Source organism: Coregonus lavaretus, assembly GCF_964263955.1.
Source record: "Coregonus lavaretus genome assembly, chromosome: 29".
NCBI lineage: Eukaryota > Metazoa > Chordata > Actinopteri > Salmoniformes > Salmonidae > Coregonus > Coregonus lavaretus.
In genome coordinates this window covers 8,580,299-8,603,172 of record NC_140016.1, presented here as the reverse complement: position 1 = coordinate 8,603,172, position 22,874 = coordinate 8,580,299, and the positions used below count along the sequence as shown (strand labels likewise).

The window sequence follows — 22,874 nt, the reverse complement described above, 5'->3', positions numbered from 1 at the left end:
GCACTACTTTTGACCAGCTCCTACTCTGGTCAAAAGTAGTGCACTATATAGATAATAGGGTGCCATTTCTATGCAGCCCACATCTCCCTGGACATACCCATGCTTAGTAAACCAGCATCATAGGAGTACATAGCCACACCTCACCTCTTCTCCCCTCACACAACTCTACTGTATCACATAGCATAACAAGGAAACTTGACTGCTTTTCTTAGTTGCTTTTATTTATTTTTACCCTTATTTGGGAGGTTTTAGCCTCTGAATATATTTTTATTCAGTTTCATTCTCCATTGTAAATTTCCCTGTTGAACTAAAAAGAGAAGTGTCGAGTGTTGTAATTGTTATTGTTTTTAATTAATTATTGATAATTTAATTTTTGGTATAGCTTGCGTCTTCTACTGACGAGAAACCTCACCTACTTTTTGATTTCTCTCGGTCTTGTCAGTTTATTTAAACATTTTTATATTCTGTTCGTGCGCTTAATACAGTAATATTATTTACCATTTTTGAAATTGACAACATCTTCATCTGCGCTAGTGTGTGTGTTTGTTTTCAGAGTACATTTGTTTTTAGAAATACTTCTTGGTTGTCAAAGAAAAAAGGAGACCAGAATGACATTACTGTATTAGATAGATTTGTTCAGAGAGTGAATGGAAGATGTTGGTAGGATCACAAGACCAATCCAACTCCTGTACAGTTCATTCCCTCTATAGAAGAAGAATTAAAGGAATCAACAAGTTGCATTTTCCCTGTTTAGGTACAAATTACACACCAGAGATGGAGAGAGGGCAATTTCCTAAATATATTCCATATTGTTGGACTTTTTTTTCTTTAGCAGTGTTATCAAAATATTTTGACCCTGTTTGTTATTCTTATGAAGGAAAGATGATCGTTACACCCATGAAGGAGCGACCACATTTTCTGTTTGAATAAAAAAACAAAATGAAGTTTAGTTTTCTGTAATTGTTCCAATTGTCCTTTTATTATGTTTATTCACACAACTACACCTTATTGTTTATTGAATGGGTGAATCTGTTGATAAGAAAAGTGAAGTAAAAGTTATCAGTGCATCATTTTCAAAGTGACATGACAAGAAGAGCGATATATTGTCATCAAGGATACATTTGTGACATTAGGTTTTTGTTCATGATATTGTTGTACAAGTGATCATGTTTTGAGATACAAAAAATGAGTAAAGAAGAATATAAAGATGTACTACGAATGATCCTGCAAAAGGAAATTAAATTGTATTTCCATGAAATAAAAAATGTCTAACTGAAAATGTACTAAGAATCATGTATGACCGTGTACATTGTAACTTGAAAATTCTGTAAATGCGTTTGAATATCGCCACAGCGTATCCAATATGTTTCAGAAGTCAATTGGCGCTGGCGGAAGTCTCGTTTCCTCTGCGCTGATTGGTTAGATTCGTGTCGTCTCCTTTCCGGTTGGTTATGACGTTGCTAGTTTTGAAATTTCAGCGGGGCACCGTTTGTGTTGTTACTGGTGTTTTGAATTTGAAGCAGAGCGTTAGAACGCTTCGTGGCTTGCTATAACGTTTAAACTAGCTACTGATTTTCTAGTGAACTATTTCGTCCGAACTTAAGCCATGTCTTTTTCAAGAGCTCCAGTGAAACGATTTAATGAAAATATCGGTAAGTTAAAGCCTTAATAATGATTTAGCTGAGCAAACCTAGCCAACTAACGTTGCTTTCTTTGGCCTAGCTAGCTGCTTTAATTAAGTAACTAACAGTAGCCAGCTAATCTAACGTTAATCTAGCTAATGTAGCTATCCAACAATGTTTTGTAAAACATTGTTTACTAACTAGCTAACGTAAACATAGTTTTGGTTTGGTAACTAGTTAGTGCAGGAATGCTTAACGTTACTCCAATCCACCAAGCAAAGGGCAAACAAGTCCACGTCGGTTACGGTAGCTGACGTTACATGCCATGACATGTTAGCTAACGTTAATTAGATACATTTACATTTTAGTCATTTAGCAGACGCTCTTATCCAGAGCGACTTACAGTTAGTGAGTGCATACATTTTATTTTATTTTATTTTTCATACTGGCCCCCCATGTGAATCGAACCCACAACCCTGGCGTTGCAAACGCCATGCTCTACCAATACGCGGGGCCTATGATAGTCAGGCCAATGCGTTTACACAGGCAGCCCAATTCTGATATTTTTTTCTCACTAATTGGTATTTTGACACTAATTTAACAAATTATGAGAATTTGGCTGCCTGTGTAAACGCAGCCTAATTATTGTTTTCATGTTTTGTCCAGGCTGCGCCCCAGCACCGGGCACCTACGAGCTGAAACCAGGAGAGGTGAAGGGACCTGCCTCTTTCCACCGGTCAGAGCGCTTCAAACTGCTCAAGGCCAGTGGTGGTGAGTTTAACTGTCAAACAACTGAAGCGTTTCTCAATTTTTTTTTAATCATACTTTTGACAGTAGATCTATATTTAAACATCTATGATTTAGACTGTCACTCATAAGAAGTACAGCCTAGATGTTTTTACTTTCCACACCATTGTAATTTCACCATCCCCCTTTCCTCTCCATTCAGCTCCCTGCATCCCACCACCATCTCCTTCTAAAGATGTGCCCATGTCGCCTGTGCGTAGGACCATGTCTGTGGATGGCCTGGTAAGTTGGTGTTCACATAATCAACACATTGTCCCTGGTTGGCACAGCTACATCATCAAGATAACTGTGTCAGATTTTAGTTTACTCTAGGAACCAAATGGAAACAATCATAATGAAACAGGGAGGGACCTACCTGCATTTGTCCAATAGAAACTCTCGTTTTCCTTGCAAAACTTTTTTTTTCCGTTTAGGGTAAACAGTTTCTGTTGCAAAATGTTTTGCAAGGAATCAGACTAATGGTTACACACCTTGTGCTTTAAAGGGATAGTTCAGGATTTTGTCAATGAAGCCCTTTATCTACTTTCCCAGAGTCAGATAACATCATGGATACCATTTGTACGTCTCTGTGTCCAGTATGTATGAAGGAAGTCCATGCTAACTAGTGTTGGCGCAATGACTGGAAGTATACAGGAACACCTAGCATGCTAGCTGTTCCCATAGACTTCCAGTCATTGCGCTAATGCTAGTTAGCAATAGGACTAATGCTAGTTGGTAGATTCCTTCAAACTGAATGCAAAGACATAAAAATGGTATCCATGAATTCATCTGACTCTGGGGAAGTAGATGAAGGGTTTCATTGCCAAAATCCTGATCTAACTCTTGAACCCTAATGTAATGGCCCTCCTCTGCGATTCATTCTTCCATTCCTCCTTCACCCAGGTTGATGGGTCGATGTCAAAGAAAGACAAGAGTGGCCTATCGATGCAGATGAAACAGCAGAAACTCCTGGAGAAAGAGGTAGCCTAGTTATACAGACTTGTTTGAAGAGAAAATATATATATAGATATTGTCTTGTCTGTCCCAATAGCATACATTGTCAGTGTTACCAGTTGAATGAAAATTAAAGTGACGAGATGTATTATTTTATTTTTTTTGTTGTCATTTAGCAGACGCTCTTATCCAGAGCGACTTACAGGAGCAATTAGGGTTAAGTGCCTTGCTCAAGGGCACATCGACAGATTTTTCACCTAGTCGGCTCTGGGATTAGAACCAGCAACCTTTCGGTTACTGGCACAACGCTCTTACCCACTAAGCTACCTGCCGCCCTCCATTTATCATGGATGTGGACACACGTTTTTCAGTTATCACAGCAGCTGTGACCTACCTTACTGCATGCCTTATTTTTTTCCTTCATCCTTCAATCTAATGCACTGATCCATCCCGTCTCCTCCCTCCCTCCTGTAGATCCGCTCCCTGGTGCAGCAGCGCGGGGAGCAGGACAGGCGCCTGGTAACCCTTGAGGAGGAGCTGAGGAAGGTGGAGGCAAAGCTGTTGTCTGCGGTCCGGGAGAAGACTGGTCTGGCAGCTAACGTCACCACCCTGGAGAGACAGCTGGCTGAGCTCAAGAAGACCAACGAGTTCCTCAAGAACAAGGTAATGTGGTGTTCGATGGTAGAATCAAGAGTTGGTATTCTCAAATCAATGGGTTGCTTTCCTGACACATTTGGCCTAGTTCTGGAATAAAAAGCTATTTCAATGGAGAATCTCCATTTAAGAATGCTTTTTAGTCTTGAACGAGGATGAATCTGTGCTTGGAAAACAGGCCCAATAGTCTTAAAGCAAAAGTCTAACTGCAGGGTTAAAAAGGTATAAACTGGTTGTTGGTTATCTGGGTTAGTTGACAAAACAATACTACTATTGGGTACTACCCCCCCAACTTGTCCAATAAGAAATGTTGACATGTAAGTGTCTGACTGTGTTGTCGTTGTGTTCCACCAGGTTTCTGCAGACACCACTAAGAAGAGGATCCAGTCTCTGTCTATGGAGCTGATGGAGGCCAGAAACAAATTGGACGTCAATGACAAGGTACGACGCGTTCAGGCAGTACCCAAAGTTTTCGAATATTCAGATTGAAATATGCTGTGTAGAACAGATTAATATGTAGAATAAGTTACCACGTTGGTTCTATTCATCACATTTCTATCTGCAAGGTTTGGCTCTATTCGTGGCATTTCTATCTGCAAGGTTTGGCTCTATTCATGGCATTTCTATCTGCATGGTTTGGCTCTATTCATGGCATTTCTATCTGCAAGGTTTAGCTACTGAAAGTGGCCCTGTTCACACACCATTCACTATCCTGTATCTAGTGGTGTTTGCCTTGCACACATCTCTCTCTCTAAATTATTAATGCGTGTGCTGATATTGTGTTTTTGTTCAGGAGCTGAGTTTCCTGCAGGTGTATGGGTGGTTGAGTGACTGACAGTTGTGTTGTCCTATCAGGAGCTGAGTTTCCTCCAGATCACTACAGAGGGCCAGGTGAAGTTGCTGGAGACAGACCTGGAGGCAGCCAGAGCTACACTCACTGCCCTGACTGAGAGGAACAAGGACCTGGGTGAGACCACATGCTTATCAATCAATTAAAGGTTATTTATACAGCACATTTCTGACCCAAAAAATGTAGTTTGAAGTCCTAAACAAATACAATAATAAAGGTGAGAAAGATGAACACATTTTAAAATGAAGAGATGCATTAAAATAGTAAAACAAGACTGGGTGGACTCCTTACCCCTAATACAGTAATAATAATAATAAATAATATGCCATTTAGCAGACGCTTTTATCCAAAGCGACTTACAGTCATGCGTGCATACATTTTTTTGTGTATGGGTGGTCCCGGGGATCGAACCCACTACCTTGGCGTTACAAGCGCCGTGCTCTACCAGCTGAGCTACAGAGTACCTAGCTTAGTTGGACTCCGCCTCCCTGAATTAAACTAAAATCGTTTTTTTAATGCAATTTTTCATTTTCACAGAGGACCTCCACCACGACACAAAAGTCCAGAATGAGGAGCTGGAGAATGAGATGGATACGCTGCAAGGTAAGTTGTGTGTTTGTGTCTCCATTCTCCCATCCTCCTCTGTATAATCCCTCCTTTAGATGGCATCATTCTAACCATGTGCTGTATATCTGTCTCTCAGCTGTGATCCAGGAGCTGAGAGAGGAGATCAATGTTCTTCAGGGTTACCTGGACACAGCCAACGACCACACCCAGGTACTAACATACTGGTCACTGAGGGAAGAAACATGTAAGGAGACACACACACGTCCAGCTACTAACAACATACTGGTCACTGATGGAAGAAACATGTAAGGAGACACACACACGTCCAGCTACTAACAACATACTGGTCACTGGGGGAAGAAACATGTAAGGAGACACACACACGTCCAGCTACTAACAACATACTGGTCACTGAGGGAAGAAACATGTAAGGAGCCACACACACGTCCAGCTACTAACAACATACTGGTCACTGAGGGAAGAAACATGTAAGGAGACACACACACGTCCAGCTACTAACAACATACTGGTCACTGATGGAAGAAACATGTAAGGAGACACACACACGTCCAGCTACTAACAACATACTGGTCACTGAGGGAAGAAACATGTAAGGAGACACACACACGTCCAGCTACTAACAACATACTGGTCACTGAGGGAAGAAACATGTAAGGAGACACACACACGTCCAGCTACTAACAACATACTGGTCACTGAGGGAAGAAACATGTAAGGAGACACACACACGTCCAGCTACTAACAACATACTGGTCACTGAGGGAAGAAACATGTAAGGAGACACACACGTCCAGCTACTAACAACATACTGGTCACTGAGGGAAGAAACATGTAAGGAGACACACACACGTCCAGCTACTAACAACATACTGGTCACTGAGGGAAGAAACATGTAAGGAGACACACACACGTCCAGCTACTAACAACATACTGGTCACTGAGGGAAGAAACATGTAAGGAGACACACACACGTCCAGCTACTAACAACATACTGGTCACTGAGGGAAGAAACATGTAAGGAGACACACACACGTCCAGCTACTAACAACATACTGGTCACTGAGGGAAGAAACATGTAAGGAGAAACTAATTGAATGGTCCATGATCATGCTTACATCGGGTTGTGGAAATGATAATTTAGAGGATGTTATAACATGCTGTTATATCTCCTTAGGATCTGCGTATGAAGCTTCGTGGGAAGACAGATATGATGAACAGCATCTCTGAGTCTCAGCAGGAGAAACTGGGGTGAGCAAATGCACATGTCCTCCCGGAACAACTGCTTTCAGAATCATTGAAATTCAGGGTTTATTTTTCTGTCCTTTTGACCTCTTCCTATATTTCTGTCTATGTTGAAATTGATGACATCAGTTTCCAAATTGTCTTGGTTGACATGCAAAACAAAAACACCTGATCTCACGCCATGTCCTTTTCGCTCAGCCATCTTGAGCAGAAACTTGAGCAGTGTACCGCAGAGCTCCAAAACTCTCAGAACACTCTCCGTCAGAAGGAGGAGGAGTCCGAGAAAGGTCAACAGGACCTGCAGGCTTCCCGGGATGCTTTGCAGGAGACTGAGAAGCTTCTGGAGCGGCGAGAGGCGGAGCTGACGTCTTCCCAGAGGGCATTGGGAGAGATAGAGGTGCAGATGCAGCGGGCCAACCAAGAAGTGTCTGACTCACAGAATGCACTGCAGCAGCAAGAGGCGGAGCTAGTGCGGCTGAGGGAGGTGCTGAGGAGGACAGGGGATGAGCTGGATGAGAGAGTAGCTCACCTGGAAGAGAAGTGCAAGGTCCTGGAGGAGGAGAGAGGTACACAATCCTAGTCTCTAATTATATTACTACCCTAAAGTACTACACTCTTCTTGATGGTTAATTGTAGATCTGAAAGAATGGGTCTAATGGGAACTTATCTTAAGCAAATTAATCAGTAATTTCTTATCTTACCCTTTTCCAGTTTTCCTGAAGGGTCAGGGTTTTGGGGAATTGTCTCTAGGTTGCTGTTATCAGTGTGGGCTCTATACCAAGTGTCTAGGTTGCTGTTATCAGTGTGGGCTCTATACCAAGTGTCTAGGTTGCTGTTATCAGTGTGGGCTCTATACCAAGTGTCTAGGTTGCTGTTATCCGCGTGGGCTCTATTCCAAGTGTCTAGGTTGCTGTTATCAGTGTGGGCTCTATACCAAGTGTCTAGGTTGCTGTTATCCGCGTGGGCTCTATACCAAGTGTCTAGGTTGCTGTTATCAGTGTGGGCTCTATACCAAGTGTCTAGGTTGCTGTTATCAGTGTGGGCTCTATACCAAGTGTCTAGGTTGCTGTTATCAGTGTGGGCTCTATACCAAGTGTCTAGGTTGCTGTTATCAGTGTGGGCTCTATACCAAGTGTCTCTAGGTTGCTGTTATCAGTGTGGGCTCTATACCAAGTGTCTCTAGGTTGCTGTTATCAGTGTGGGCTCTATACCAAGTGTCTAGGTTGCTGTTATCAGTGTGGGCTCTATACCAAGTGTCTCTAGGTTGCTGTTATCAGTGTGGGCTCTATACCAAGTGTCTCTAGGTTGCTGTTATCAGTGTGGGCTCTATACCAAGTGTCTCTAGGTTGCTGTTATCAGTGTGGGCTCTATACCAAGTGTCTCTAGGTTGCTGTTATCAGTGTGGGCTATATACCAAGTGTCTAGGTTGCTGTTATCTGTGTGGGCTCTATACCAAGTGTCTAGGTTGCTGTTATCAGTGTGGGCTATATACCAAGTGTCTAGGTTGCTGTTATCAGTGTGGGCTCTATACCAAGTGTCTGTGTGTATCTGTCTTTAGATAGGAGCCAGGAGGAGGGCCAGGGGAGAGTGGAGGAGCTGAAGGCAGAGCTGAGCCTCCTGCAGGAGAACAGGAGGAGTGAGAAGGAGGTGCAGGAGCAACTAGAGCAGACACACATCTCCCTGGCTGAGGAGCTGAAGAAGGAAAAGGTTAGTGATGTTGGGGATGACTTGGGTCCAATATGGCAACCATTAAAACCCTACATCTGACTGGTTCTGTCTCTCCTCCTCTCGTTCTCCCCAGGAGCATGCAGCCTCCCTGGCCTCGGTGCTGGAAAGGGAGAGGGAAGAGACAGAGGAGGAGAGGAAACAGTTGGAGGATGAGTTGGAGGAGGCTCTAGGGGAGCTGTCGGTTCTGGAGTTGCAGGAAGAGAGGAGGGAGGAGGAGGAGAAGAGGAGAGAGGAGGCCCTACAGCGTCTCCAGCAGGAGAAGACTGAGATGGAGAGAGAGCTGACTGAGACCAGAGCACTGCTAGACAGGTGAGAGTCTGGAGGTGTAGAGCTGAACTGAAAACATGAATGAAACACACTCTGTCAGCTTTGTTTTTAACATCCTTTGTAATAAAGTATTTCAAATAAGAGAAGTTGGTTGGCTGGAGTTGCCGTGGAGTTGAGCTACAGGTTTAGCTGCAGTTGGACTGAACTGAATCGATGACTTTACATCCCAAATAGCTACTCATTATGCAGTGCTTGACCGAAAGCCCCCCCCCCCCAAAAAAAGGTCCACGACCCCATTTTTGCAGCATTGTATGATGCAAGGACCCACTTTGCAAAATAAAATCCATTGTTATCATTATTATTACCATAGAAAATCTGACAAATGTAGGTTTCAATCTGTCTATTGGCTTCTTTGCATATTCAAACCTGTCTCAAAATACAACACTGCCCCTTTAAGGCTCTCCTGGAGGATGGTTGGCCACCCTTCATAGCCTATTACAACCAAATACTTTTTTTCTTTATAAACTAATTGGCTCATTCAATTAATCAGGGATCAAAATGCTAAGGTAGGCTATTTCTAAACAAGGTAACTAAGATATGCTTGTCTACTGTATCACTGATCAGAAACATTTAGCTTGCTAATGTAGGTTAAATCAAGGCTATTAACTAGTCACTCATATGCAACTCCAAAAGCCCACGGAGGTTGGGAAATATGAACCCGAGACTCGCATGCTTTTGAAAATATAAATTGCTATTCTTTTCTATGCATGTCATGATGAAGATGGTCCCAATGTAACACCCTACACCTGCCCCCTACTAGGCATAGAATTTACGCCTAGGTGTCCTCATAGAAGGGCTTACGACCAACTATTGCAACCGGCCCCGTGATTTGAAAAAGACAGCGTGTGCCTGTCAATGCAATGCAATACAATTCTACTCTGACTCGGTCTACAGAAATTGGGAGAACAGTGCTTAAAACATTGCATCCAGACGACAATCTGATCCCATTTCTGATCAGAGTAAATGTTTGATATTGTTATTATATATTTTTTTACTTAAATCTATAGTCTGCTTGCCGGAAATGTTTTATGTACTTGTCCCGGGCAAGAGGACAAGTGTTAATGTCAAGCCCTGTTATGTGATCAAGATGAGGGATTCTGCACCTCACCTTTGCTCAAACTGTACCTTTCAACTGTGTGTGTTGTATCTCCTTCCAGGAGGAGCAGTGATGTGGAGGAGGTGCACTCTGCTGCCTTGAGGAGGCTGCAGGAGGAACACACCACCTCCCTCAGCAAAATAGGAGACATGGCCACTGAACTGGAGAGGTAAGGAGTTGACCCTGCCCTCTCGTCCAATACGAATGTGCTTAAAGGGACAGTTTCACTCTTTCACTCTCCTTTCACAAGGAAAAAAACAGTTTCACTCTTGTTTCACTAAAGTTAACTTTTGACAGATTAAAACATCTGAAACTGCATTTTAAGTAAACTGTCCCTTTAACTTTGGGTTAAAGTATTAGCAGTCATGGCTCTGTAAAAGCTAATTTATGGTCAATCCAGGATCTGCAGTGTCAGTACAGCATTTATGGACCGTTCAGGGCATTCATACTTCTTGCGCTTTGCTTAGCAGAACTGTTGTGAATGAAGTTGAAGTGAGTTTATACAGGACATACTGCCCCCACCTGCCGTCAATGCAGAGATATACGGAGCCCTCCGCATTGTTACAAAATTTGGGAGATGCATGGCATCGCCGTACGGAGCTTGATTTGGCCTCCGTAGGGTCCGCAATTGTCACACCCTCCATACAGAGCCTCCGCACCGCATTCCCGGATCAGGCATAAATTGTCTTTAAGACTTAAATTTGTATTTTGTTCCACCAGCACCAGACAGGCCCTGAAGGGAGCAGAGGAGAGGGGTATAAAGCTGGAGGAGGAGGTGGAGAGGGTGACTAAGCAGATGAAAGAGGAGGTGAAGAGAGTGAATCAACATAAGGAGGAGGAGGTGAAGAAAGTGAGGGAGGAGATGGAGGAGGAGCAGGAGAAACATCTAGCTGACCAGCAGGCTCAGGAGAAAGCCAGAGAGGAGTATGCAAGGTGAGCTCATCATAAGGCTTCTTCTCAATATCTGGTGATTGAATGTGCAGTCTCTCTGACACTCTCCCTTCTCTCTCTCTCTTCCCCCCCATCTCTAGAATGCTGTTGGAGGTACAGACTCGTCTAGCTCAGAGAGATGAGGAGATGAAGAGGGCTGAGGAGGAGGTGCAGCGACAGCTGCAGGAGGAGAGGATGGAGAAAGAGGAGGTACAAAGGCTACTGGAGCAGGAGAAAGGAGAGAGGGAGGCGCAGAGGAGAGACTTGAAGCAATGGATGTCAGAGGAGGTGGGGAGGCTAGAGAGACGGGTGGAGGTGGTAGAGGAGGAGAAGCTAGCTCTTCAGTGCTTGGTAGGGGAGGTGGAGAAGGAGAAACTGAGCCTTCACAACCAGTTGGAGAAGATGGAGGACCAGGTAAAGAAAAATCTGCCCTGTCTAGAGAACCAAATGGAGGTAGAGAAAGAGAGGGATGATCTGAAAACAGTAGTGGAGATGTTTGAAATAGACAAACGGGGCCTTCAGGACCAGGTAGAACTAATACACAACCGTCTGGAGAAGGCCGAAGAACAGAGAGCGAGTCTCCAGAGCCAGGTAGAACTGATGGAAGAGAAGGTTTCTCTTCAGAGCCAGGTGGACCCAGTTGTCCAGGAGAAGGTTTCTCTCCAGAGCCAGGTGGATGTTGTGGTCCAGGAGAAGGTGACTCTCCAGTGGGAGATGGAGGAACAGAGAAGAGACTTCCAGAGACAGCTGGTGGAGACTCAGGACAAGAGGTGAGGAGGACCAGGAATCACTGACTAGGCTGTGAAAGTCAGGGCCTGTATTCGGGCCCAGATCATCTAGTAGAAGACAATGGTATTATAGCAGCAAACGATATGCTCTCAATACACTGTTCTAACTCTGTACTTTCCCCTCTCAGTGATGCAGAGACAGAACACTGGAGGAGACAGTACCAGGAGCTCTACACTAAGGTCAAGCCCTTCCAGGTCAGTCACAGCACAGGCAAGGGGTCGCCACTGCTGCATTATGGGAAATGTAGATCCTTTGAGTGTTTTTATGTTTTCTTCTTCTGTGTTGCTGCCAACGTTTATGTATATTCACCCATATAAGTAGTATGAGTAGAAGGGGTCCACCCACCATTGACTTAAACAAGGGAGAGCCCATTCTACTGTTTCAAATTCTATGTTCCTCCGGTTGGTTTGGCCCTGCAGGAGCAGTTGAATGGGTTTGCTGCGGAGCGGGATGCACTACTGAACGAGAACGGGGCGAACCAGGAGGAGCTGACCCGGCTAGCGGACGCCTACGCTCGTCTGCTGGGCCACCAGAACCAGAAACAGAAGATCAGACATGTGGTGAAGCTCAAAGATGAGAACGTCTCCCTCAAACAGGTCAGATACCTCCCTCTAGTTTGTGCATTTAAATACTGTATAAGCATGGGCTATATTGATTGGAGTAAACAAAATATGATTATAGCAACACATACACTTTAGTTACCACCAAATTGTGGAGTAGGAGTTTAACCATTTTATTGTTTTCATATATCCACTTCTTTTAAATCCATGAAATGGGTGTTGGTTAAAGCTTTTTGGGTATACTGCAGTAAGACATGATTGTAAACTGTGTGTGTGTGTGTAGGAGCTGTCTAAGCTGCGTGCCCAGGTGTCCCGTCAGAAGAAGGGAGGCCAGCCCCAACGCAGGGTTGACCACAGCAAAGCCTTCAACCACCAGGACAGCAAGGAGAACCAGCAGCCTGCTGCCACACCTCTCAGACAGGGTGAGTACACACACACCAGCGTTTCTTTAGTGGGTAAATGACAGCTTTTGGCCGATAAAGACATAAAAACTGTCACATAAACATTGTCCGGCAGAAAATATCCTAATGAAAATAAATATCCTTTATCAATCACATTGGCTGCATGGCGGTTGGTTCAGGTTGTCTTTCAATGGCATAACCTCTCTACTCTGCCTGACTGTCTTGAGCTTGTGCTCCCATAGTGAACTTGCAACAACAACTTGGCCCGACCTGTGACAGACACAGCTGTTTTTTGCGCAATGGAGAAGTGTTCATGTATTTTATGATTGCTTTTTCTTGATTAATCTCCTGAAGAACTGACAGAAATGTCCACTAATGCCTGTTTTGAATAGGGTATAGCTAGCTTAAAAATGTTAAACATTTTAAATCAAGATAGCTAGCTACAGATGTAGGGTCTTCATTTGAGCTAGGTTGCTATAGCGGGAAAATAATCCTGCATCAACAGGAAATGTGAATTATTATGTGGATTTATAATTAATGGACATTTTTGTTGGGGCTGATAGATTTTTCGTAAGGGAAATTGCAAACTTCAGAAGCCTTTTTAAACCTAAAATATACCCCTCATCGGAGGACCAAATAAAACCGTTGTTTGTTACATATACATACTATATACATTTTATGGACATGGTGCTGTTTTTTTTATATTAGTTACTTACTACGTATGGATACTGTAGATAGAGTATATTTGGCTAAAACTCTGTACCGACATTTGACCGTCACAAATTTTCCCAAAGGAAAATGCTACAACTAACCCTAATCCTGTCTCTTTCAGGAAACCGCTGTTGAAAGTTAGACAATGGACAGAGACACTAGTAGACAGCACCAACTGCCCTGGATGAACAGGACTAATTGTATTGAGTCAAGAGGATGTCATGGTCTTGCGTATATTTATTTCTCATTTTAAACCAGATGTTCTGAAAAGCTACTAGATGGATTTATAATGGGGGGGGTTGTAACCCTGCATATGTTTTAGGAGAGCCATCAGAACCAACGTGTGAATTATGTCAGTTTCAGCATGAAACATGCCCCTTTCTTTTTCTACATAAGCATTCATATTAAGCACAAAATAAATGTTTTGTTTGTTCATAACATACAGTTTTGCATAATGCAAATATGTTTTAGCTCTATACATTTTAACATGTCTTTTTCTTTTTGTCTAATAAACATTTGTGGTCATCTTGTTTCCAGAGGATGGGAATGTAACTTCTCTTTTTGACTGTTTTAACTTTCTTCCAAAATACTGATTCTCTTGTAAATTTAAGCTCCAAATGTTTGCTATTTTCCTTAACACTGAGAGAAGCGGGAGGATTGTTTTAGATAGATGTTTTCAATGAATTTATGTACTAAGTGTGTTATTCGGTAAGGGATCCCAATGGGATCATCCCATACAATCCTATTGAAATGACTTTGTTATGCCTTACCCTTGCCTGCCAGGGGCCTGTTTATTCAGCAAAAAATGGGGGAACACTTTTTTTTTTTATGAAAAAATGTAATGTGTTAAACGTCCCATACTTCTAAACTCATATACTAGTTTGATCGGACACTACTGTGAACCAGCGTACCTGCTCATCAGAGCTGTATATTCTAGGCATTCAGTTACATCTCATTATTTATATTCCCCATGTTTAATGGGGCGCTAACATTGGGTGCTTTTGTAAATTCACACAGGCAGAAACCTCAATGTCCCAATTCTCAAAATATGTCTCTGCTGTTTTGTCTCCTGACATCAACAGCCACACACCTCTGTAGCCAGTAGAGAGCACTCAACTTCAACATTCCAACTCACAGTCTAAGGTTACTGGTCATACACATTTTTATTTTTATTTTTTTTAGGCATCCCCAACATTTTTTTTTATACAAGATTGATATTATGTCCTTTCACTCTTGAGGCTAGTCTGCACTCTGGTCAATCGAGTGTAGAATGAGTAGACTCCAGTCAGTCGCAGTAGCTCTGCAGGTGGCTGAAGCTACATGGCTGATGACAGCACTGTTCCACAATGCCTCTCTTCACCTTCTGGTCTTCATGGTCCTTCCATGGACGTTCCTGCTTCACCCTCCAACCCTGTCTGCTCCTCTTAGACAGGAACCCTTTGATGTAGAGGGAGAGAAATGGAGGGATGCAGAAAGCGAGAGTTCCCAAAAGCTGTGAAGTAAAGCATATCAGCAAACTCCTTCACAGACGCAAGATACAATTTAGACTGTTGGCTGTTTAACAGAGACTTAATGGGCGTGTTATCGGAGCTTCACAATCCATTTTAGTCTTGTTTAAGGCTCGCCACATCCTTCAGAGGAGAGATCTGACAGACGTAGCACAGCTTCCTACCTCTGAAGTAAAGTTAACTTCAGACACTTCAATGGGATGCTTGAGCAGCACGGTTTTAACTGAGGTGTTAGATCCACTTAGATCATGTTCTGGGAGCAAATATAATAAGGAATCTGGAGAATTCACAAGGAAGGCGGTAGTTAGGAACGGTCTCGACAAAAGATCAATAGGGACAGCTACAGTATGTGACAAACTTCAAGAGAAGGTACACCCTCTTCAACATACCCTCTTCACAGATGAAAGAATAGAATCTGAAGTCAAATGTCTACTGTTTGCTGATGATCTGGTGCTTCTGTCACCAACTACGGAGGGCCTACCTAGATCTTCTGAACAGATTCTATCAGACCTGGGCCCTGACAGTAAATATCAGTAAGACAAAAATAATGGTGTTCCAAAAAGGTCCAGTTGCCAGGACCACAATTACAAATTCCATCTAGACACCGTTAACCTAGAGCACACAAACTATACCTACCTCGGTCTAAACATCAGTGCCACAGGTAACTTCCACAAAGCTGTAAACAATCTGAGAGACAAGGCAACAAGGGCCTTTACACCATCAAAAGGAACATAACATTTGACATCCCAATTAGGATCTGGCTAAAAAATACTTGAATCAGTTATTGAATCCATTGCCCTTTATGTTTGTGAGGTCTGGGGTCCACTCACCAACAATAATTCACAAAATGGGACAAACACCAAATTGAGACTGCATGCAGAATACTGCAAAAACATTCCCAGTGTACAACATAAAACGCCAAATAATGCATGCAGAGCAGAATTAGGCCGATACCCGCTAATGATCAAAATCCAGAAAAGAGCCGTTCAATTCTACAACCACCTAAAAGGAAGCAATTCCCAAACCTTCCATAACAAAGCCATCACCTATAGAGAGATGAACCTGGAGAATAGTCCCCTAAGCAAGCTGGTCCTGGGGCTCTGTTCACAGACTCCACAGAGCCCCAGGACAGCAACACAATTAGACCTAACCAAAATGAGAAAATATGTATATATTTACTTGACACATTGGAAATAATTTACCAGAAAACTAAGCAAACTGGAATGCTATTTGGCCCTAAACAGAGTACACAGTGGCAGAATACCTGACCACTGTGACTGACTCAAAATTAAGGAAAGCTTTGACTATGTACAGACTCAGTGAGCATAGCCTTGCTATTGAGGTAGGCAGACCTGGCTCTCAAGAGAAGACAGGCTATGTGCACACTTCCCACAAAATGAGGTGGAAACTGACTGAGCTGCACTTCCTAACCTGCCAAATGTATAACCATATTAGAGACACATATTTCCCTCAGTTTACATATCTATTGAGTGAAATACCACAGTGTGCCATCACAACAGGAAGTTTTGTGACCTGTTGCCACAAGAAAAGGGCAACCAGTGAAGAACAAACACCATTGTAAATACAACCCATATTAATATTTTTATTTTCCCTTTTGAACTTCAACTATTTGCACATCATTATAACACTGTACATAGCCATAATATGACATTTGAAATGTCTATTCCTTTGAAACCTGTGGGTAATATATATATATTTTTAACTAGGCAAGTCACTTAAGAACAAATTCTTAATTATAATTACGGCCTACCCCGGCCAAACCCGGGCGACGCTGGGCCAATTGTGCGCCACCCTATGGGACGCCCAATCACGGCCGGTCGTGATACAGCCTGGAATTGAACCAGGGTCTGTAGTGACGCCTTTAGCACTGAGATGCAGTGCCTTAGACCGCTGAACCACTCAGGAGTAATGATTACTGTTCATTATTTATTTTTTTATTTCACTTTTGTTTCTTATCTATTTCACTTGCTTTGGCAATGTAAACATATCTTTCCCATGCCAATAAAGCCAATTGAATTGAATTTAATATAGGGAGGGGAGGGGGACTGCAGGACTATAGACTTGTTAAAGGTTACAGGAAAGCATGCTAGCAGATATCCATAGACTTCCAGTCATTGCGCTAACACTAGTTAGCATTGGCTCACGAAACTAACTAACTTCCTTCATAATGTACACAGAGACATGAATGGTATCCACTAGTTCATCTGACTCTGGGGAAGTAGGTAAAGGGCCTCATTGCAAAAATCCAGAAATATCCCTTTAACAATATACCCTCTCTTTCAAAATGTGTCGGCTTATAATAAAATAGCATCATGTATTTAAAATATATTGAATATAGTGCCTCCACCCTTCAAATCACCCGTTCTCAGTCTCACCTATGAGGTGTTGCAGGAGTAGGTCTCTGGGGGATCTGTGGGGGATATAGAAGAACCCTTGTTCCCCACAGACCAGGTAGAGGGCATCCACCAGGTGAGAGCCACACAGGTGCTGGGCGCTGGGGGCTGAGCAGACCCCGGGGGATGACAGGACCAGCAGTAACAGAACAGACAGTGCCCATAGTACCACAGCCATATAAGATCTGGAGGGAGAGACAGATCATTGTACCACAGCGATATACGATCTGGAGGGAGAGACAGATCATAGTACCACAGCCTTATAAGATCTGGAGGGAGAGACAGATCATAGTACCACAGCCATATAAGATCTGGAGGGAGAGACAGATCATAGTACCACAGCCATATAAGATCTGGAGGGAGAGACAGATCATAGTACCACAGCCATATAAGATCTGGAGGGAGAGACAGATCATAGTACCACAGCCATATAAGATCTGGAGGGAGAGAGAGGCCATAGTACCACAGACAGAACAATAGAAAGAGAGCTAGTTGAGAGAACATGGCGAAAGAGAGAGGAAGTCTATGCCCAAATCACAGGGACAGGCAGGGTGTGCATGGTTTTGTTCCAGCCCAAGCACCAACACGCCTGATTCAACTAATCAACTCATCATCTAGCCCTACCTTGTTTTCTGGATTATCTCTTGGATTAGGATCAGTATACACTGTATAAATACTCTGTGACAGACAGACAGACAGACAGACAGACAGACAGACAGACAGTGAAACGTAAGGACACCGTAGGTAAAGGTAAATTATGAACCAGGGTTGGGGTCAATTCCATTTCAATTCATCAATTCAGAAAGTAAACCAAAATTAAATTCCAAATTATAATTATTTCATTGAAAAGCATTGAAGAGAATTTGAATTTGAATTTCAGTATACTTCCTGAATTGACTGGAATTAAAAGAGTAATTGAACCCAACCCTGTTATGAATCCACTTACCTGTGGTGGAGCTAGGTCTCAGTACAGAGAAACAGACAGCCAGGTGAGGGGAGAAGAGCAGGCGTTGACGAGGCAGCCAGGTAACAGGTAGAGCACACGTGACCGTCCTCCCCTCTGTCCTTTATACCTCTCCCTCTCCCTCTTTTCCTCTCAGCCAGGCCTTTGTTTGACAGCATCAGCGGAAAAAGCTATTTTCCTGACTGTCATTAAACCCTTTGAGCTGCCTGTTGAGCTGCCTGTTGAGCTGCTGTAAGAGGTACTGGGAGATCTATCTGGCCTTATATGGGCTTTTTCCATAGCAACACCTGAGTGTCTCCAGTGATTATAATATGTAAGCTCTAGTGTTATTATTATTGAAGAGCAGAATCAACAACCTCTGCATTGTCAACAGTTGCTTTGTGAGAAGGTGTTAACCGTTGAAGGTGTTAACCAATGTTCACAGTTAGTTATTCTTTTTCGGGCCGCCCGAAAAGACCCAATCGTTCTCGTCTTGGCCCCAAGACAGCAGGTCCGCTGAGGCCATGGCCCAATGAATTACGAGCCGGGCCATGGAGGTGGAAACATCTGAGCCTTTTTGGTAAAACACCGGGTTAAATCCTCAGTGGAAATTCGGCGATAGAGACCTACAGGAGAAGTTACGTTTGTGTTATATGGGCAGGATACACATGGTGGATACAAGGTGAAATAGGCAATCACCTAGAGACATAGCTACACTGTTTAGCAAGCCTACAATAGGCAGGTAGGTGTAGTGTACAGTAGGTCTACTGTAATGACACCAGCTGATATCTGCTAGGGCAGTGGTTCTTAAACCTCTCCTCAGGGACCCCCAGACATTTCACATTTTCCGATGTAGCTCACCTGATTCACCTAGTCAAGGGCTTGATGATTAGACGACAAGTTGAATAATGTGTGCTACCTCTGGAATAGATCAAATTCCTGGCATGGCTTGGGGTCCTCCAGGAGATAACCACTGCGCTAAGGCATGACTGCAGTCTGTATTTGGTTAAATAAAGGTTAAATAAAAAATAAAAAAATAATGACAGTAGAGGCCTATTACATAGAGTGTTGTTATTGACCACTAGTGGACAATGACAGGTACTGCATAGATTTACATTGCGGCTGTGGAAGGACCAGCTATGAGCACGCCCGTGGCTGTTAAGCTTTATTCTAACCCTAAGGGTCATACTAGAAGCTGAATGTAATATAAAACACTGGCTGTGTTCGAGAGGGAAGGATTCTTCTGAGGCTAACAGATGTCCAACCTCTTCAAAACTGAAAGGTCTAGTAGGAGAAGGGACTGAGAACATCAGGGTTTGCTGGAAAACAGAATAATGAAAGGCAAGCCTCTGAGAGAGAGAGATGAAAGAGGAGGAGGAGGAGGAAGAAAGTGACAGAGCACCTTGGCAGAGTGAGAGGTAGAGTGTTAAATGTGGAACCAAGGAGAGGTCCGACGCTGGCAAATGTTGAAAGAGGCTCCTCAGGGGACCGGGAGCAAAGCAGCTGGAGAGATGGAGATGGAATGGAACAACACACGCATTCACACACAGACACACACACCCTCACTCTGGCTTCAAACATACCTACATGCACACCACACACACACACACACACACACACACACTCCAGCTTCAAACACACACATCACACACACTCACATGTACATCAAATACAGAACGACACCCAGACTAAGAGACAGAGTCATTCAGACAGAAGTTGGGAGAAAAGTTGGTCTCTAAGGTGGGGGTTGCGTAACCTCCGTCTGAGCAGATAACATGGGGAACATGGAGTTCAGCCAGCTGGGAAGTCCTTAATCTGCCCACAAAGTGCCCCTCTTTTCTCCCGTAATGATCTCTAACTTTCTCGTGATGAAAACTACTTCATAGGCCTTTGTGATTTGAGTTGTTGTTCTTCAAAGTGAAAGGAAGTGATGGTGTGTGTTCAAAGAGACAGTAAGATATGGTGCGTGTTCAAAGTGAAAGGAAGAGATGGTCTCTCTCTCTCTCTCTCTCTCTCTCTCTCTCTCTCTCTCTCTCTCTCTCTCTCTCTCTCTCTCTCTCTCTCTCTCTCTCTCTCTCTCTCTCACACACACACAATGTGTCACAGATCAAAGCCAACAGGGTGTGACTGTGGCTCACACGGAGGGTACCGCCCGAAGCGTAGGGAAGAGTCCACTTCTGTCAGAGTCAGTATGGCTGAGTTTATGTGTGTGTGTGACAGGCTGCCCTGCTGTCTGCTCTCTCCTGTCCAGTCAGTGACAGTTACTAAAGCAGCACTAACCTCTGTCACGACCTGCTTTGTACCATGACACCCCTGTCTAGACCAGTAGAGCTCTCTCTCTCTCTCTCTCTCTCTCTCTGTCTCTCTCTCTCTCTCTCTCTCTCTCTCTCTCGCTCTGTCTCTCTCTCTCTCTCTCTCTCTCTCGCTCTCTCTCTCTCTCTCTCGCTCTGTCTCTCTGTCTCTCTCTCTCTCTCGCTCTCTCTCTCTCTCTCTCTCCAAACACACTTGACCCCTTCATCCTTGCAAAATAAAGGTTGAAGTGAAAATAGTTTAATGATTGCTTTTCACATTATTCTAGTAATCAAAAATCCACTTTCCCCATTCATTACTAAAGAGCAAGAGGCAAAAAGTCAAATAAATGTTCATACTGTCTGTTCTTGGCATGTTCTTTTAAGTGAAATTGGCATATTACAATGTGAAATTGGCATATTTTGCTCAGTGGCAGAGGAGGGTGTGACTATGAGAATGGGCTGACAACGGAATGTGACAACACCCTGGAGAGATGGGATGAGATGAGACGACAGGCTCGTTTGATTTCTCACCATAGAAATAGATATATTTAAACTCTCGTGTGATTGCCCTCTTGGACCTGGACTTAGTGAGACGGATGGAGAGAAAAAAACATTTAGAATAGCGGTTTGTCTTCGCTGCTGTGTGGGTGGTAGTTTGACGGATTGATATGAGCACTCTTTTCTATCAACGTTATGTTTCATATCCGAGAAACAGGATCGTGTAATTTCTCTCGGGAGTCACTTCGTACCGTAACCTCACCAAATGTCTATTATTACACCTTAAGTCTGTGGAATACAGGCAGATCGCACAAGAGTGACTTCAAAATTGGACATCTAACGATGTCCTGAGGTCGTCGGGAAATGCCTTCAAAACCAGCCACTACGGCTCTGGATCAGAAGGTTGTGTGTTCGATTCTAGTGGTGGACACTAGTTTTTATTTGTATTTGTTTGTTTTAACCCTATCCCAAACCTTAACCCTCATCTTAACATTTCGGAATGAGTTCCTAAACGTAATGTTTTAACCCTATCCCAAACCTTAACGCTTATCATAACAATTCGGAATGAGTGCCTAAACATAATGTTTTAACCCTATCAAAAACCTTAATCTTCTAAAATGTATGTTTGAAGCGACATTGAAATTTGATGTTTGGAAAAATGTGGATAAACGTCTAATTCTGCAGTGAGACTGTGAGAGCTAGTGGCAGGAATAAGGTGTTGCCTGTTTAAAATGTGCTCCATGTGTTATGTTCCTCACAGACCAAAGGTTGATTCTCTGTTGATGAGTAGGAAGCGTGTCAGTCTGGTTGTCGACAGATGTAGGAATTGACCTTGACTATTGCCGAAACTGGATGGATAGATTGGAGTGTGTGCGTTAGTGTGAGCGTGTGGGGAAGGAGGGAGCAGAAAATAGATGAAGGGATAGAGGAGAGTAGATGGAGGAGAGGGTGGAATCCAGAGACAAGTTTGCTGAGCAGAAGTTGGGGAGCGGTTAAGTTTAGGTGGAGGAGTGGAGGATGAGTGGGGAACAAGAATGGAGGAGAGAGTAATGAGGTGGGCTCTGTAGAAGGAGAACAAGAGCTAGGGAGGAGGGTGGGTGGGGTTAATCAATGATCTTTAATGGGATGTCGCGTGCCAAAGTTTGTGTGTGTGCGTGTGTGTGTGTGCGTGTGTGTGTGTGCGGCTAATCGATATCTTTGTATCACCCCCCTGGGTCCAACTCCCATGCTGCAGGAGGTAAACCTGTCTCTGCTCTCCTGGTGTAAAGGGCTGGTGGGATGGGGTTGTGTGTGTGTGTATATATATATAATATATATATATATATATATGCTACAGCCAGATAGATGATTTGCAGCAACCATAAAGGGTTATTTAGAGAGAGCGAGTAAGCGATAGAGGGAGAGGTAGAGATACAGAGAGAGAGGTAGAGGGCGAATGGAGGGATTTCAGCATTTTATTAGTTTGTGGAGAATGAGAAATACTTTTGTAGAAGTTGCTGTCAAACCGAAGGTAAGAACCAATCAATTTACCAGAGCAGGCTAGATCAATGTTGATAGTTTCAGTGCTTAGGAGTTTTACCCGACACACGGACACGTTAGCTGCTTTCAATAGAGTGAACAGCAATGTGGTGATGCTGTGAGGTTGGCTGAGCTTTGAAATGCAGATCAGCAGATCATTCTTTCTCTTGTCTGTCACTTAGAGAGAGAGAGAGAGAGAGAGAGAGAGAGAGAGAGAGAGAGAGAGAGAGAGAGAGAGAGAGAGAGAGAGAGAGAGAGAGAGAGAGAGAGAGAGAGAGAGAGATGAGAGAGAGAGAGAGAGAGAGAGAGAGAGAGAGAGGTGAGAGAGAGAGAGAGAGAGAGAGAGAGAGAGAGAGAGCGAGACAGAGAGCAATGAACACTAACTGATCTCTTCGGATTTAAGTAGAAATTATATGTGACATTTAACTTTCTGTTTTCACCCTTTAAGGTCAATTTTCTTAACT

The 22,874-nt window shown here is 43.4% G+C and overlaps 2 protein-coding genes across 2 annotated transcripts; one reads left to right on the top strand and one right to left on the bottom strand.

The window, feature by feature from the left end:
• Positions 1 to 1,499: 1,499 nt before the first annotated feature.
• Positions 1,500 to 13,788, top strand: LOC311104732 (uncharacterized protein). The gene is made up of 20 exons (XM_084146626.1): positions 1,500 to 1,652; positions 2,289 to 2,393; positions 2,572 to 2,651; positions 3,312 to 3,389; positions 3,837 to 4,025; positions 4,371 to 4,457; positions 4,872 to 4,983; positions 5,404 to 5,469; positions 5,570 to 5,643; positions 6,629 to 6,702; positions 6,895 to 7,262; positions 8,255 to 8,403; positions 8,498 to 8,733; positions 9,909 to 10,016; positions 10,568 to 10,780; positions 10,879 to 11,547; positions 11,694 to 11,760; positions 11,986 to 12,162; positions 12,410 to 12,548; positions 13,360 to 13,788. Exons 1-20 carry the CDS (start codon positions 1,607 to 1,609, stop codon positions 13,371 to 13,373), a joined length of 3,051 nt encoding a protein of 1,016 aa, XP_084002752.1. The 5' UTR covers positions 1,500 to 1,606; the 3' UTR covers positions 13,374 to 13,788.
• A 735-nt stretch (positions 13,789 to 14,523) lies between these two features.
• Positions 14,524 to 17,338, bottom strand: LOC311105000 (insulin-like; the record flags this gene model as incomplete). The annotated part of the gene is made up of 2 exons (XM_084146984.1): positions 14,524 to 14,675; positions 17,143 to 17,338. 2 exons carry the CDS (start codon positions 17,336 to 17,338, stop codon positions 14,524 to 14,526), a joined length of 348 nt encoding a protein of 115 aa, XP_084003110.1.
• Between the last annotated feature and the right edge of the window lie 5,536 nt (positions 17,339 to 22,874).